Source organism: Nicotiana tomentosiformis, chromosome 4, assembly GCF_000390325.3.
Source record: "Nicotiana tomentosiformis chromosome 4, ASM39032v3, whole genome shotgun sequence".
Lineage (NCBI taxonomy): Eukaryota > Viridiplantae > Streptophyta > Magnoliopsida > Solanales > Solanaceae > Nicotiana > Nicotiana tomentosiformis.
The window spans coordinates 68,655,671-68,670,882 of NC_090815.1; the positions used below are offsets into that span (position 1 = coordinate 68,655,671).

General features: G+C 38.0%; 1 protein-coding gene across 17 annotated transcripts in view; it reads right to left on the reverse strand.

The window, feature by feature from the left end:
• Positions 1 to 350: 350 nt before the first annotated feature.
• The window catches only part of LOC108947219 (uncharacterized), a 30,094-nt gene continuing 15,232 nt past the window's right edge, over positions 351 to 15,212 (reverse strand). For 9 of the 17 annotated variants that reach the window (XR_011415436.1, XR_011415435.1, XR_011415437.1 and 6 more), the window contains one exon: positions 13,583 to 13,874. Coding sequence is in view for 9 of the 17 variants with exons in the window: in XM_018774863.3 (XP_018630379.1) it covers positions 13,722 to 13,874 (153 nt within the window). In the remaining 8 variants the exon portion in view is untranslated. Of the gene's footprint in view, positions 839 to 3,387; positions 3,460 to 3,828; positions 5,081 to 13,205; positions 13,284 to 13,582; positions 13,875 to 15,212 lie in introns of those variants that run through there. The other 8 variants (XR_011415434.1, XR_001971649.3, XM_070199839.1 and 5 more) reach the window with 8 other exon arrangements.

The following is a 15,212-nucleotide window of genomic DNA, read 5'->3' on the forward strand; positions in this document are numbered from 1 at the left end:
CTTGAACCTCAAGATTGTGTGTGTTGTTAACACCATTATCTGCCATATCTTATAATTTTTTGCTAAGACAAATAATCAAAACACGTTAGTAAAAGACGCAAGGATCAATTTAATTACATGGATGTCTAGGCCCCACGCTGGGCACCAAACTGTTTACCCGTAAAACGGTACAGTTGAATTTATACGTGATTTCTATACAAGGGGATTAATTTGATCCTGAAATAATAAAATAATTAAAGAAATACGCAATACTTAGCTTTGAAATGAAGATAAAATCACGAAAAACAGTAATTCCAGGGGCAGAACTTCCGGGCAGAACAGTGATGAAACCAAAGAACAAGAAAGTAAAATTGTGTAAAGCTTTTAATCGATTATAGCATAAGTTTGTCAGGAAAGTCGTGTCCTTTACAAAGATAACAGAGCTCACTATTTATAGCTACGCCTAGGGAACAAGGCCCTAGGATCGTTCCCTTCTTTAATGTCACTTATGAGGGCCATTGATGAAGGTATAGCGGCGAGCATAAATGACAAATTCTCTGTAATGACAGCGCATTAAATGCTGTGGAATAATGCTACCGGTCGGAGGGTATTTGTTGCATCTTTATGAGTGTCATTCTTTCCTGTGACAAACGGGATAATTGCCTTCGGTTCTAACTATCCCCGCCTTAAGTTTCACGTGTCACTCTCTTTAGCGGCCACTTAGCATAGCGTATTTTACCGTATACAATGATATTGTTTATCTTCCATGCTATGAAAAAATTAACGAGAGACCTCCTTTTCTTTTTTGTTTTCATTTTCTTCCGGTTCCATTTCCGCTTCCCTTGTTTAATTTCATTAACTGCGAGAAAATAAAAATATAATAAATCAAAAAATCTTTCTACGAAATCTAAAGCTGTCAAATTTAAAATAAAACTAGTGAACTTGTCACACTTCTCGTGGATTTACCGAACAGTCATCTTCTAAATTAAATACAATATGAGAAGTTAACATGTTCTTTTACAACTATATTTTTTGAAATAAGCTATTAAAAATGCAATTTATTTTGTTTTTGTGCATTTCTAAATATGTAAAACATATTTCGAAAAAAAAAAATCAATAAGCAAATCTGCACTGACAAATTTAATGTGCTAACTATTGTATCCTTAATTCCAACACACCTTTAGACGTAGGGAGTAAAGGAAAAAGAATGGTCAAAAGCTGTGGTTGACTAGTTGGAGCAAGACGTGTTTGTAGTCCTTTTTTTCAACGATTAACTTATTTAAAAGGTTCTTGCCACCGTAAAACTTAGAATTCAAGGAAGTTTGATTACTTAATTGGATACACTTTAATTCAAGACAATTATCATAATAACAACAATAATAACTACGTCTCTGTCAAAACAAGTTGGGGTCGGCGATATGGATCCTTATTTCTTTCATTAAGCTCAACTCATATCATCATCATTATCGAAATAAAATAAAAGTATAATTAAAAAAATAGATATGTAATAATAATAATAATAATAGCAGCAGTAGTAGTAATAGAAGTTCTCTACCAAGTCTAAAACCTATTTCTAACTTGTAGGTATCACATATATGAATTTTCTTCTTCTATTGTGTCCTATCTTTAGCTAAGTCTGCACATTCATCTTAGCATTCGCATTTTTGCAATACTCATCTTGTGGATATGTTGAATTTAGCAACCCAACATTCACTACCATATAACATTGTCGGTCTTATAGATGTTCTATAGAACTTACCTTTCACCTTGGTAGGCATCCTAAAAGCACATAACACCCCGGTATCACTTCTCTATTTCAACCATCCAGTTCTAATCTTATGAGTAACATTTTCATCTATCTTTCCATTATCTTAAAACAACGAGCCGGGATATATAAATCATTTGCATTTTGGCACCTAATTCCATCTAATCTCACCTTAACTTCGCTCTTCTCATGCTGACTAAACTTGCAGTACATATATACAGCCTTACTTTTACTTATCTTAACACCCTTACTCTCTAAGATGCTTCTTCATAACTCAAGCTTTTGGTTGACACCCTCGCTAGTTTCATCAATTTGCACAATATCATTAGCAAATAGCATACATTACCTCTTCTTGTATTGTATTGCTCATCCAAAACAAGGGTAAATTAGTAGGGACTCCATTTAGAACCCTAGTATAAACCCACTGATGGAAAACTCCTTTGTATCTCCGCTACTGTTTTCACACTAGCAATAGCTCCTTCATGAGCTTTTTCACACTAGCAATAGCTCCTTCATGAGCTTTATGACATTTATATATTTATTATGAATTCATTTCTTCTCCATCACCCACCAAAGGACCTTTCATGATATTCTATCATATTCTTTTTCTAGCTTAATAAAATTCATGTATAGAAATTTTTCCTTCCCCGATAAATTTTCATTGAACTTCTTAGCAAGAATATAATCTCTATTGTAGATCTACTAAACATAAATGCAAAATGATTCTCTATCACTCTTGTCGTGTTCCTAAGTATAATTTATTACTCTCTCGCAGAGTTTCATCGTATGACTCATGAGTTTAATACCACGATAGTTCGCACAACTTGAATATCTCCTTTATTCTTATACATTGGAATCAAGGTACTCTTCTTCAATTCTTCAGGCATCCTACCACTTCTTAGTATGGCATTAAATAGCTTAGTGAGACATACTACTCCAACCTCCCCAAGACAGTTCCAGACCTCTATAGGGATACAATCTAGACTAAAAGCTTTTCTAATCTTCATATTTTCCATGGTATCCTTTACCTCTATCGTCCTAATTCTACTGGTGTAGCTAAAGTTTTTATCATAAACAAATTTCTAGAGGCCTAAAATGCTACCCTCTCGGTTCAAGTTGAACAATTGATCAAAATATCCTCTCCATCTCTCCTTGATCTCGTTATCTCCTTTCGACACTTGTTGACAATCATCTTGAATATACTTCACCTGGTTTAAATCCTTACCTCTCTTCTCTCTTTGTCGTGCTAGTTGAAACACTTCTTTTTCCCTGCACTTGTTCCTAGCTTTTGGTGCAAGATATCTAGAACTTCCCTTGGAGCTTTACTCATAGCCTTCTTAGCTTCCTTCTTAGCTCTTTCAATCTCTTGTATTCTTTAAAGGCTTCTTCGTCTTTTGCTTTTGACAACTTCCTATAATACTCTCTTTTGGCTTTCAATCCAAGACATTTATGGTAACAAATATATGTATTACTAAAAATGGTTTGTATATACTCATTTAGCTTACTTGAACTTTGTACTAAAGATATATATATCTGGTTTTCTAGATTCTAGGTGTATAAGATTCTTTATTAAAAAAATATAATGTTAGAATATTCAAATAACTGATACACTTTAAGTCATTATCAGTGACATAGATTGTTACCTTAAAGAAGAGAAGCTGCCAAACACGCAAGCACATGGTAGCCAAGTGTGAACGAGAAAGCCTTGTCTTATTCTATTAATTAACAAGAATATATATACAAGTCAAATAGTAAATCCTTGTCCTAAAAAATATGAAAAACTAGTCCTAACAAATGTGAAAAGAAAAACTGTCCTAACAAATATGGAAAATAAAAACTGAAAACTCTCCTAACAAATATGAAAAAGAAAAACTCTCCTAGTCCTAAACATACAATATATTTACTATCAATATGTATACCTAAATACACACGCTTTAATACCCTCTCTCAAGTTGGCACATGCGGATTACAAATGCCCAACTTGCAAGAGAGAAACATACCGAGATTTTTTGAATGCCTTCATAAAAATATCTGCCAGCTCATGTGAAGACACAAAGCTAGTACGAATATTCTTACTGTAAATCTTGTCACACATAAAATGACAGTCCACTTCAATATATTTCGCTCTTTTATGAAAGAATGGATTCTTTGCTATGTGCAATACTGCTTGACTGTCACAATAAAGATGAATAGGGGAAGTGCAAGTCACTCCCAAACTAGATAAAATTTCCTTCAACCATTTCACCTCACAGATTGTCATTACTATAGAATAATATTCAGCCTCTGCAGATGATTGAGAGGTATGTTTCTTCTTACTCTTCCAAGATATGGGTGAATCACCAAAGATAAACCAGCCTATGAGCGAGCATCGAGTCAAGGTACAACCAGCCCAATTGGAGTCACACCATCCATAGAGACGTAGATCACATTTGCTTCTCAACAAAATACCTTGTCCCGAATTCCCTTTCAAGTACCAAACAACCCGTAAAATTGCATCCTAATGCTCCTCTTTTGGTTGCTGCATGAACTGAGAAAATGTATGAACACTATAAGACAGTTCCGTCCGAGTAAAGCACAGATAAATAAGTTGACCTATCAAACGACGATAGCACTTAGGGTCATCAAACTCCCGTCTACCCACTAATGCAGCCAATGATTTTGTTCCAACTACATTCCCACATGTTTAGAACCTAATAACCCAACCTCTGAGATAATATTCAAGGTATATTTTTGTTGGCTCAAGAAAATGCCTTTTGAATTTCTGGAGACTTCTACTCCCAAAACATATTTCAAGCTACCTAAATCCTTCATGTAAAAGCATTTGCCAAGATATATTTTGAACTCACTGATAGCCTTGGGCTCACTGCCAGATATAATCAGATCATCAATATACACAAGAACATTACTCTAACTTCACCCTTTTTCATAGTAAAGAGAGAATAATTAGAGTATGAATGCTTGAACCCATAGTCCTCCAAGGCAGTCGACAACTTAGCAAACTAACACCTCGGTGCTTGTTTTAACACATAAATGGATTTCCTAAGTCTACACACTTTTCTTGACTTGAAACTCCAAACCTAGGAGGCAATTTCATGTACACCTCCTCTTGAATATCCCATGCAGGAAAGCATTATGTACATATATTTGATGTAACTCTCAATTCTTTGACACAACTATAGCCAAAAATACACCGACAGTCACCATCTTTGCCACTGGGTAAATATTTCATTATGGTCGATCCCCTCTACTTAATGATTCTTGAGAATAACTAGTCGGGCCTTGTGTCGCTCAATTGTTCCATCAGAGTTGTACTTTACCTTGTAAATTCACCTGCAACTGAGAGCCTTTTTGTTAGGAGGTAAATCCTCTATTACCCATATTCCATTATTCTCAAGTTCCTGTATTTCTAATTTCATTGCTTCTCTCAACTTTCCATCTTTCACAACCTCAAAAAAATGAGCTGGTTCATGTGCTGCAGTGATTGCTGCAAGGAAAGCCCTTTGTTGTACAGAGAACTTATTACAATTCACTTATTGTGTTAAAGGAAAATGCATACTTGAGTGACGTCATGAAGTGTATGGAGGACAAGATGGACTCAATTTCTGGACAACATTAGTAATATAATCACACAATCGGACCGATGTATGTTTCTTGCATTGTACGCATCACAACTTGTAACGACCCAGCCAGTCGTTTTGAGCATTTGTATTTTGTTCAGCTGTTTGAATTCTGAGTAGCTCCATGTGATGTATTATGACTTGTGTGAATCGTCGATTTTGGTTTTCAGGCGATTCAGGATTGATTTGGAAGAATAATTCTCATTTTAGAAGCTTTATGTTTGAAAAATTAACCAAGTGTGACTTTTGAGTATTTGGTCTCGGATCGGAGTTTTGATAGTTCTGTTAGGTCCGAATGGTGATTTTGGACTTGGTTTCATACCTAGATTGCATTTGAATGTTTCAAGAAGGTTTCGGTACTATATGGCAAAAGTTGGCAATTTGAAAGTTTGGGATGTTCATAAGTTTGACTGAGAGTTGACCTCGATGATATCGGGTTCGGATTGTGGTTCTGGAAATTGAAATAGCTTTTTTAAGTCATTTGGGACTTGTGCGCAAAATTTGAAGTCATTCCGAGTTGATTTGATGAGGTTCGACACGCGTTTTGGAAGTTGAAATTTCAAAAGTTCTTCAAGTTTGATTTGAGATGCGATTCATCGTTTAGATATTATTATGTATAATTTGAGGCCTCGAGTAGGTCCGTGTTATGTTTGGGACTTGTTGGTATGTTCGGACGGAGTCCCGAGGGGCCCGGGTGAGTTTCGAAGGTGGTTCGGTCATTTGGGATCATGTTTGTTGATGCTGGTTTTGGCTGGTTTTGATGTGACCGCACCTGCGGATACTTGGGCGCAGTTGCAGAGCCGCAAATGCGGTCACATGCTCGCAGAAGTGATATAAGGATGAGCTTGGGAACTTCACTGATGCGGAAAAATAGGGCGCATATGCAATTGCGCAGAAGGGATTGATGGTACCCAGAAGCGAGGTGAAGTGCAGAAGCGGGGTATGGACGTGCACCTGCAAGGGCGCAAAAGCGGACAACTTTTCACAGGTGCGATAAGTCATCTAGTAAGTGGAGTCCGCAAAAGCGTGGTTTTTTTTTTTGCAAAAGCGACGGCGCAGAAGCGGTCGATATTTTGCAGATGCGGAAATGACAGGCAGATTGTATTTATATATAAGGGATGGTTCATTTTATCATATTTTGGGATTAAGAGCTCGGTTTTGGGCGATTTTGGATAGAATTTTCACCACATGCATTGGGGTAAGTATTTTTGACTCGGCATTGATTATATTTCATGATTCTATCGTCAATTTTGGCATTTGGATTATGAATTATAAAGAGAAATTGGGGGTTTGTCTAAACATTCCTAAAGTGAATTTTTGAGTTTTGAACATCGATTCAGAGTCGGATTTGAGTGAATTTAGTATGGTTGAACTAGTAATCGAATGGTTTGTCGAAATTTGTGAGTTGTCAGAGTTTGTGAGTTTTATCGGGTTCCGAGGAGCGAGCCCTGGTTTGACTTTTTGGTTGACTTTGAGTAATTGAGTAAAGAGTCGACCTTTATCGTTTGGGTTTGTTTCCTATGGCATTATTTGATGATTTTGAGTTTTTTTGGCTAGTTTTGCGTCGTCTGGAGGTTGATTTGCACGGGATGGCATTTCTAGAGTGTTGTTTGGCTTGGTTGGTATTGGATTTAGCTTGTTCGAGGTAAGTAATATATCTAAACTTGAATTTGAGGGTATTTAACCCTGGGAAATATGTTATATGAGATATATTGGGATAACGCACATGCTAGGTGACAGGTGTGTGGGTGTGCACCGGAGTAATCATTATCAGAGTTGCCTTTTAGATAATTACTGAAATTATTTTGCTATCATACCTTGTTATATCTGTGTTTTCCTTACCCGTTTGATTATTTGAGTTGTGATTCATCTTAGAAATTATGTTTAGGCTATGCGCTTATTTGGTTGAGATCTAATTAGGTTGTTCTGTTATTTTAAGCTATCTGAATTAACTTTGGTTATACACTTAGTCATGATTCTTCATTTTCATATCATATCGCAGTCTCTGCTCATTATTCGATATTACATCACACATTGTTGTTGTTTTCCATATGTGGTACTGTTTAGACTGAGTGATATGAGATTGTGAGATCTTGAGACTTGAGAGGTTGATGACTTAGATGGGCCTTAGAGCCGTGTTGAGAGTGTTATTTGGATCGGGATGCACGCCGCAATATGCCTTATTAGCTTATTGTTATTATCTGGATCGGGTTGCATGCTACAGCAGGCCATATTGGTTTTATTATTATTATATGGATCGGGTTGCACGCCGCAACATGCCTTATTGACTTTATTATTATTGTGGATCGGGCTGCACTCCACAGTAGAAATATTGGTTTTTGATTTGCGCTTGGGCAGGATCCGTCCCTCCGGAGTCTGACATACCAGTAGTGAGCACAGGCACGATGATATATACACACGTGCTTTGGTGAGGGGCTTATAAGCCAGGCACTCGTACAGTGTTGAGTGATTTTGGGTGTGTGTAACGAAGTGGGAAATTGGAAACAGACAGCTGGAGTATGTTGAAGGTGAGAGTACCTGGTGATACCATTGTGAAATCATTCATTTGACATGCATACTTGGCATGTATGCATAGAGATGCATTTTTCTTATGCTAGACGGTATATGATAATTGATGACTTGACATGTATATTAACATGTAGACATAGAGATGTATTTTACTTACACTAATTGGTAAACGAAAATTCTTATCTGGTGTTGTGAATTGTGAATACAGTTCTTTTGATAAACTCATGTTTAGTTAATTTTCAGTTGTAATATCTCGACTTGACTGTTATACCTGGAAAACATGTCTACTTTTTTGTAACTGTGAATGAGCTGAGCATGATATCTTTTGAGTCGTTACTTTTACTGCCTCCATTATATTATTATGAGCTGATATTGGCTATTGGTGTTGGACACTGACCTTCTTCCGAGCTCGTCACTGCTTTCAACCAAAGGTTAGGTTTGTTACTTATTGAGTACATGGGGTCGGTTGTACTCATACTACACTTCTGCACCTTGCGTACAAACGTTGGAGCAGACATTGCTGTGTATGGCAGGAGCTAGCATTGAAGATGTACCTACGTTACGGTTATAGCTGCCTCTTGCTGTTTATAACTTTAGATTTGTAAATATGTTTATGTATATTTCGAACAGATAAATATATTTATTTCGTACCAGCTTTGTATATTCTAAGTCTTAGAAGCTCATGACTTGTACTACTAATCCTTGGAATTTTGTATAGAAAGTTCAAATATTTTATTTATTGACTCTTGTTATCCTAATTGAGTTGTGTTGACTATCATTTGGCTTACCTAGCGGGTTGGTTTAGGTACCATCACGACTAGCTGGATTTTGGATCGTGACAAGTTGGTATCAGAGCCCTAGGTTCATAGGTTCTACGAGTCATGAGCAAATGTCTAGTAGAGTCTTGTGGATCTTTATGATGACGTTCATACCTATCTTCGAGAGGCTACAGGGCATCTAGCATGAATTTTCCATCTTTCTTTACTTATCGTACGGCATTGATTCATCTTGAAGCGTATCTCTTTGAATTCCTTCCACTCACTCGTATGTTATATGAGTGCTCGGTATCAACTGTTCACCAGCGGCTTGTGATTCCATGGATGGGGCGAAAGATGTGTTTCTTGTGTTCTGGTGATGGGTTAGTCTGGAAGACTTAAGGCCAGGTTTGGACTGCAGCTTGGGCTCGGTAGTTTCAGTTGTGTAAGCATGCACCTTTGGACTTATATGTTCGGTAGTGTCCCTGGGAGTGGGACTTATGGCTTGGTGAGTGGTTGAATGGCTATATGATGAGTATGATGTGACTATGGGATGTGTTTAGATAGCTTAGGTGTGGTGAGAAGAGTTTTCTTGGGATGTGGAAAAGACTATTGGGTGCTTGATTCCTCTCTTATAATGAATTCCGAATGTTGGAAATTAGGTTCCAAGTCTTATGGACTAAGGTTGAAGGAAGATTCTTCAGTTATGTTGAGTTGACGGACTTATATGGATTAGGGTGACGTGGCATCACCCCAGGGTGTGTGCATGGTAGGTTACATAGTGATTTGATGGCTTTGGAATGACTCTTGGCACGTTCGAGGACGAACGTATGTTTAAGTGGGGGAGAATGTAACGACCCAATCGATCATTTTGAGTATTTGCATTCTTTTCAGCTATTTGAAGTTTTGAGTTAGCTCCATGTGATGTATTATGACTTGTGTGAATCGTCGATTTTGATTTTCAGGTGACTCAGGATTGATTTAGAAGAATGATTCTCATTTTAGAAGCTTTAAGTTTGAAAAGTTGACCAAGTGTGACTTTTATGCATTTGGCCTCGGATCGGAGTTTTGATGGTTCCGTTAGGTCTGGATGGTGATTTTGGACTTGGGCGTATGCCCAGATTTGCATTTGGATGTTTCAAGGAAGTTTCGGCACCATTTGGCGAAAGTTGACAATCTGAAGGTTTTGGATATTCATAAGTTTGATCGGGTGTTGGCCTCGATGATATCAAGTTCAGATTGTGGTTCCAAGAATTGTAATAGCTTTGTTATATCATTTGGGACTTGTGCGCAAAATTTGAAGCCATTTTGAGTTGATTTGATGAGGTTCAGCACGAGTTTTGGAAATTGGAAGTTTAAAAGTTCTTCAACTTTGATTTGAGGTGCGATTCATCGTTTTGACATTATTATGTGTAATTTGAAGCCTCGAGTAGGTCCATGTTATGTTTTGGGACTTGTTGCTATATTCAGACGGGGTCCCGAGGGTCTCGATTGAGTTTCGGAGGTGGTTCGGATCATTTGGGATCATGTTTGTTGATGCCGGTTTTGGCTGGGTTCTGATGTGACCGCACATGCAGAGATTTGGATGGAGGTGCAGAGTCACAAATGCGGTCACGTGGTCGTAGAAGTGATATAGGAATGAGCTTGGGAACTTCGCAGATGCGGAAAAACAGGGCGCATTTGTAGTTGCGCAGAAGCGATTGATGGTACGCAGAATCGAGGTGAAGCGCAGAAGCGGGGTATGGACGCGCACCTGCGAGGGTGTAGAGGCGGGAAACTTTCCGCATATGCAATAAGTTGGCTAGTAAGTGGAGTCCGCAAAAGCATAGTCTGGTCGCAAAAGCGGCCAATATTTCGCAGATGCGAAAATGCTGGGCAGATTGTATATATATTCGAGGGTTGGTTCATTTTATCACATTTTGGGTTAGAGCTCGGTTTTGGGCGATTTCGGGGAGGATATTCACCACATGGATTGAGGTAAGTAATTTTGACTTGGCTTTTATTATATTCCATGATTCTATCTTTGATTTTGACATTTGGATTATGAATTTTAAAGAGAAATTGTGGGGGTTTTGCCAAGCCATTCCTAAAGTGACTTTTTGAGTTTTGAACATTGATTGGGAGTCGGATTTGACTGAAATTAGTATGGTTAGACTTGTAATCGAATGGGTTATTGGAATTTGCAATTTTATCAGGTTTCGAGGTGCGGGTCTGGGTTTAACTTTTTGGTTGACTTTGAGTAATTGAGTAAAGATTCGACCTTTATCATTTGAGTTTGTTTCCTGTGGCATTATTTGATGATTTCAAGTTGCTTTTGGCTAGTTTTGAGTCGTTCGGAGGTTGATTTGCGCGGGATAGCATTTCTAGAGTGTTGTTTGGCTTGCTCGGTGTTGGATTTGGCTTGTTCGAGGTAAGTAACATATCTAAACTTGAATTTGAAGGTATTTAACCCTAGGAACTATGTTATATGAGATGTATTGGGGTGACGGGCGTGTGGGCATGCACCGGAGTAATCATGATCCGAGTTGTCTTTTAGACTATTACCGGACTTGTTTTTCTATCATACCTTATTATATCTGTGTTTTCCCTACCTGTTTGATTATCTTAGCTGTGATTCATGTTAGAAATCATGTTTAGGCTATGTGCTTATGTAGTTGAAACCTAATGAGGCTATTTCTGTTGTTTTGAGATATCTGAATTAACTGTGGTTATACAGTAAGTCATAATTCTTCATTTGTATATCATATCTCAGTCTCTGTTCATTATTAGATGTTACATCACACGTTGTTGTTGTTGTCCATATGTGGTATTGTTTGGGCTGATTGATATGAGATTGTGAGACCTTGAGACTTGAGAGGTTGATGACTGAGATGGGCCTTAGAGCCGTATTGAGAATGTTATTTGGATCGGGCTGCATGCCGCAGCAGGCCATATTGGCTTTATTATTATTACATGGATCGGGTTGCACGCCCCAACATACCTTATTGGCTTTATTATTAGTGTGGATCGGGCTGCACGTTGCAGCAGGCCATATTGGCTTTTGATTAGCGCTTGGGCAGGATCCACCCCTTCAGAGTCTGATATAACAGCAGTAAGCGTAGGCAAGATGATACATATACACATGCTTTGGTGAAGGGCTTACGAGCCAGGCACTCGTACAGTGCTGAGTGATTTTGTGTGTGTGTGATGAAGTGGGCAATTAGAAACAGACAACTAGAGTATGTTGAGAGTGAGTACCTGGTGATACCATTGTGAAATCATTCATTTGACATGCATACTTGGCATGTAGGCATAGAGATGCATTTTTCTAATGCTGGACGGTATATGATAATTGATGACTTGACATGTATATTGACATGTAGGCATAGAGATGTATTTTTCTCGTGCTAATTGGTAAACGAAAATCCTTATATGGTGTTATGAATTGGGAATACAGTTATTTTGATAAACTCATATTTAGTTGATTTTCAGTTGTAATATCTAGACTTGACTGTTATACTTGGAAAGCATTTCTACTTTTGTGTAACTGTGAACGAGCTGAGCATGATATCTTTTGAGTCGTTACTTTTACTGCCTCCATTATATTATTATGAGTTGATATTGGCTATTGATGTTGTACACTGACCTTCTTCCGAGCTCATCACTGCTTTCAACCTATGCTTATGTTTGTTACTTATTGAGTACATGGGGTCGGTTGTACTCATACTACACTTCTGCACCTTGCGTGCAGATTTTGGAGCTGACATTGTTGTGTATGGCAGGAGTTGGCATTGAAGATGTACCTACGTTTCGTTTATAGCTGTCTCTTGTTCTTGGTAGCTTTAGATTTGTAAATATGTTTATGTATATTTTGAACAGATAATGTATTCGTACCAGCTTCGTAAATTCTAAGTCTTAGAAGCTCATGACTTGTATTACCAATCCTTGAGATTATGTATAGAAAGTTCAAATATTTTATTTATTGACTCTTGTTATCCTAATTGAGCTGTGATGACTATCAATTGGCTTACCTAGCAGGTTGGGTTAGGTAACATCACGACTAGCTGGATTTTGGGTCTTGACAAAACTGTTCCTCCTCTATTATTTCATCTTTCTCAGTTTCGGCCCCTACCTCCTAGTGAATATTTTCCTCTATCTCAACTTCGTGGTGATCCTCCACGTCAAGCTCGTCTTCACGAGCTTGGACCGATTCTTTACCCCCTCGCTTCAAACTCCTCATCCTCTCCTAGTTCCTCTATATGCATTTCTTTATTTTCGTCAGTCTCATAGAAATCAATGCTCATGAAACAAGATATTCTTTCTTATCTAAATCATACACATTCCAACCCTTCTTTCCATAGGAATATCCCATGAAGACACACTTATGGCTTCGACTTGAAAATTTATCACCTTCTTCCCTAAGCTTCGAGATAACATATCGATCGAAGATGTCTATACTCAGGCAGTCAACCATATAATAAGTCATAAAGTGTTTTTCCATACAAGATTGAAGATGGAGTTTGATTAATCAAGTGACAAGCCGTCAAACACATTCCCCCAAAAAATCAATCGGTAAGTTACCTTGAAAGTGCAAGGCTCGGGCTACATTCAAGATATGGCGATGTTTTCTTTGCACTTTTCCATTCTATTGGGGTGTTCCTGTACATGAAGTTTGAAAAACAATCTCACATTTCAGAAAATAATTACTAAAGCATACAAACTATGTTCCATTATTGCTCCTGAAGGTTTTAACTCACTTATTGAATTGTCTGTCTATCATAGCAAAGAAATCTTCACAGTTTACACTACTTTTTTCTTATCAATCAATACAAAAATCCACATTCTTATCAATCAATACAAAAATCCACACAGCACGCGGGTAATCATATACGATAGTCAAAAATATGATGCACCACAAGACGAAGTTGTTCGATAAGGTCCCCAGAAATCACAATGAATCAACTTAAAGATGCTAGAAGCTCTACTATTACTCAAAATGAAATTTGTCTCCTGTTTGTTTAGCCCAATGACATACATTGCAACTTTTATTTAAAACATCACTACTTTTTCTAAAATCTACAACAAGAATTAATTTGGTCACTTGTAGAGAGGATGACCCAAACGTCTTTGCCAAAGATACAGCAAGCCCACAACACCAACCTTTAGGACACATACCCTCTGTTTGTTTCTGAAATAACAGAGTCCATCTTTCCGCTCACCCGCTCCAATCAACATCCTCGAGATGTGGTCCTGCATAATACATAAAAGTTTAGTGAAAATCATCAAATAATTTGAGTAATCGATTAATTGAGATATAGAAATCAAGTTGCAAGTTAAGACAGGAAAATAAAAAATTATTTTTAAGACCAAATTTCCTTCAAGTTTCGTTGAACCTGTGCTGGTCGCTATAGCATTACTCCCATCAGGCAAACTAACAGGCCATCGCTTAATCTTTTGCAAATTATGCAATAATTTTAAACATCCTATCATATGATTCGCCGCTCCTGTATCAAGGATCCAAGATACATAATTTTGCTTTCCGGTTATCTTCTCATTCGAACTTATTTATTGGTTATTCAACATAGAAATCAACATTTGTCACCGCTCATTTCTCAACCCCGGAGGCCCAGCCTTTACTTCCCCCATCACAGCTGTGAAGATGCCACCTCTCATAGTCTGTACAACATTCGCGTGATACGCAGCGCCATGTCTGCGGCCTCTATTCATTCCACCCCTATAATGTTGTTATTTTCCTCTACTGCGCCCACTTGATTTACCATCACCGTGAGGTCTGTCTCCCCACCATTCTGGATACCCAACAGCTGGAAGCAACTTTCTCATGTCCAATTCTCTCTTAGTAGGAGCAAGTGTTTTTGTCACTCACTTCATTTCGACCTCTATCGGGGATGTTACTTGTACAGTAGAGGCTGTAACGTCACCATCCCCATCTGCCCCTCAAGCCATCGTCTTCACAAGTTCTTGTACCAACTTCTCATAAACTCAATTCAAAGTTGGCAACAGATCTTGAGCGAGCAAGTTCGACCTCACTGTTCCATATAGTGTTTCATCTAACCCCATAAGAAAAAGGTGCATCTTCTCCTCTTCCTTTTTCTTTTCCAAGGTTGCACCAAGCTCGCATGTGCACTTACCACATGTGCAAGTTGGTATTTGATCAAAATTAGCAAGTTTTTCCCAGAGTTTTGTTAATTTTTCGTAGTAATTAACTATGGTGATGCCCTTTTATTTGAACTCCGCAAGTTTGGCCTTCAACTGGTGTATTCTTGTACCATTAGAGATCGAGAAATGTTCTTTAATACTAGTCCATAAATCTTCAGCAACTTTCATGTGTAGTATAGACGAACACAAAGTAGGCTCAATAGCATTCCGAGTCCATGAAACCAACAACGAGTTAATGCTGCACCATTCTTCAAGATCTAGAGACTTCTCATCTGGTCTCCTGATTATTCCGTCAATAAGTCTGAACTTCTTCCTCCCCCTTAAGGCGGTCCTCATGGACCGTGCCCTTTTATCATAGTTTTCTCCTTTCAAAGCCACATGTGCTATCAAATCCTAGGATTGTCATTAAAT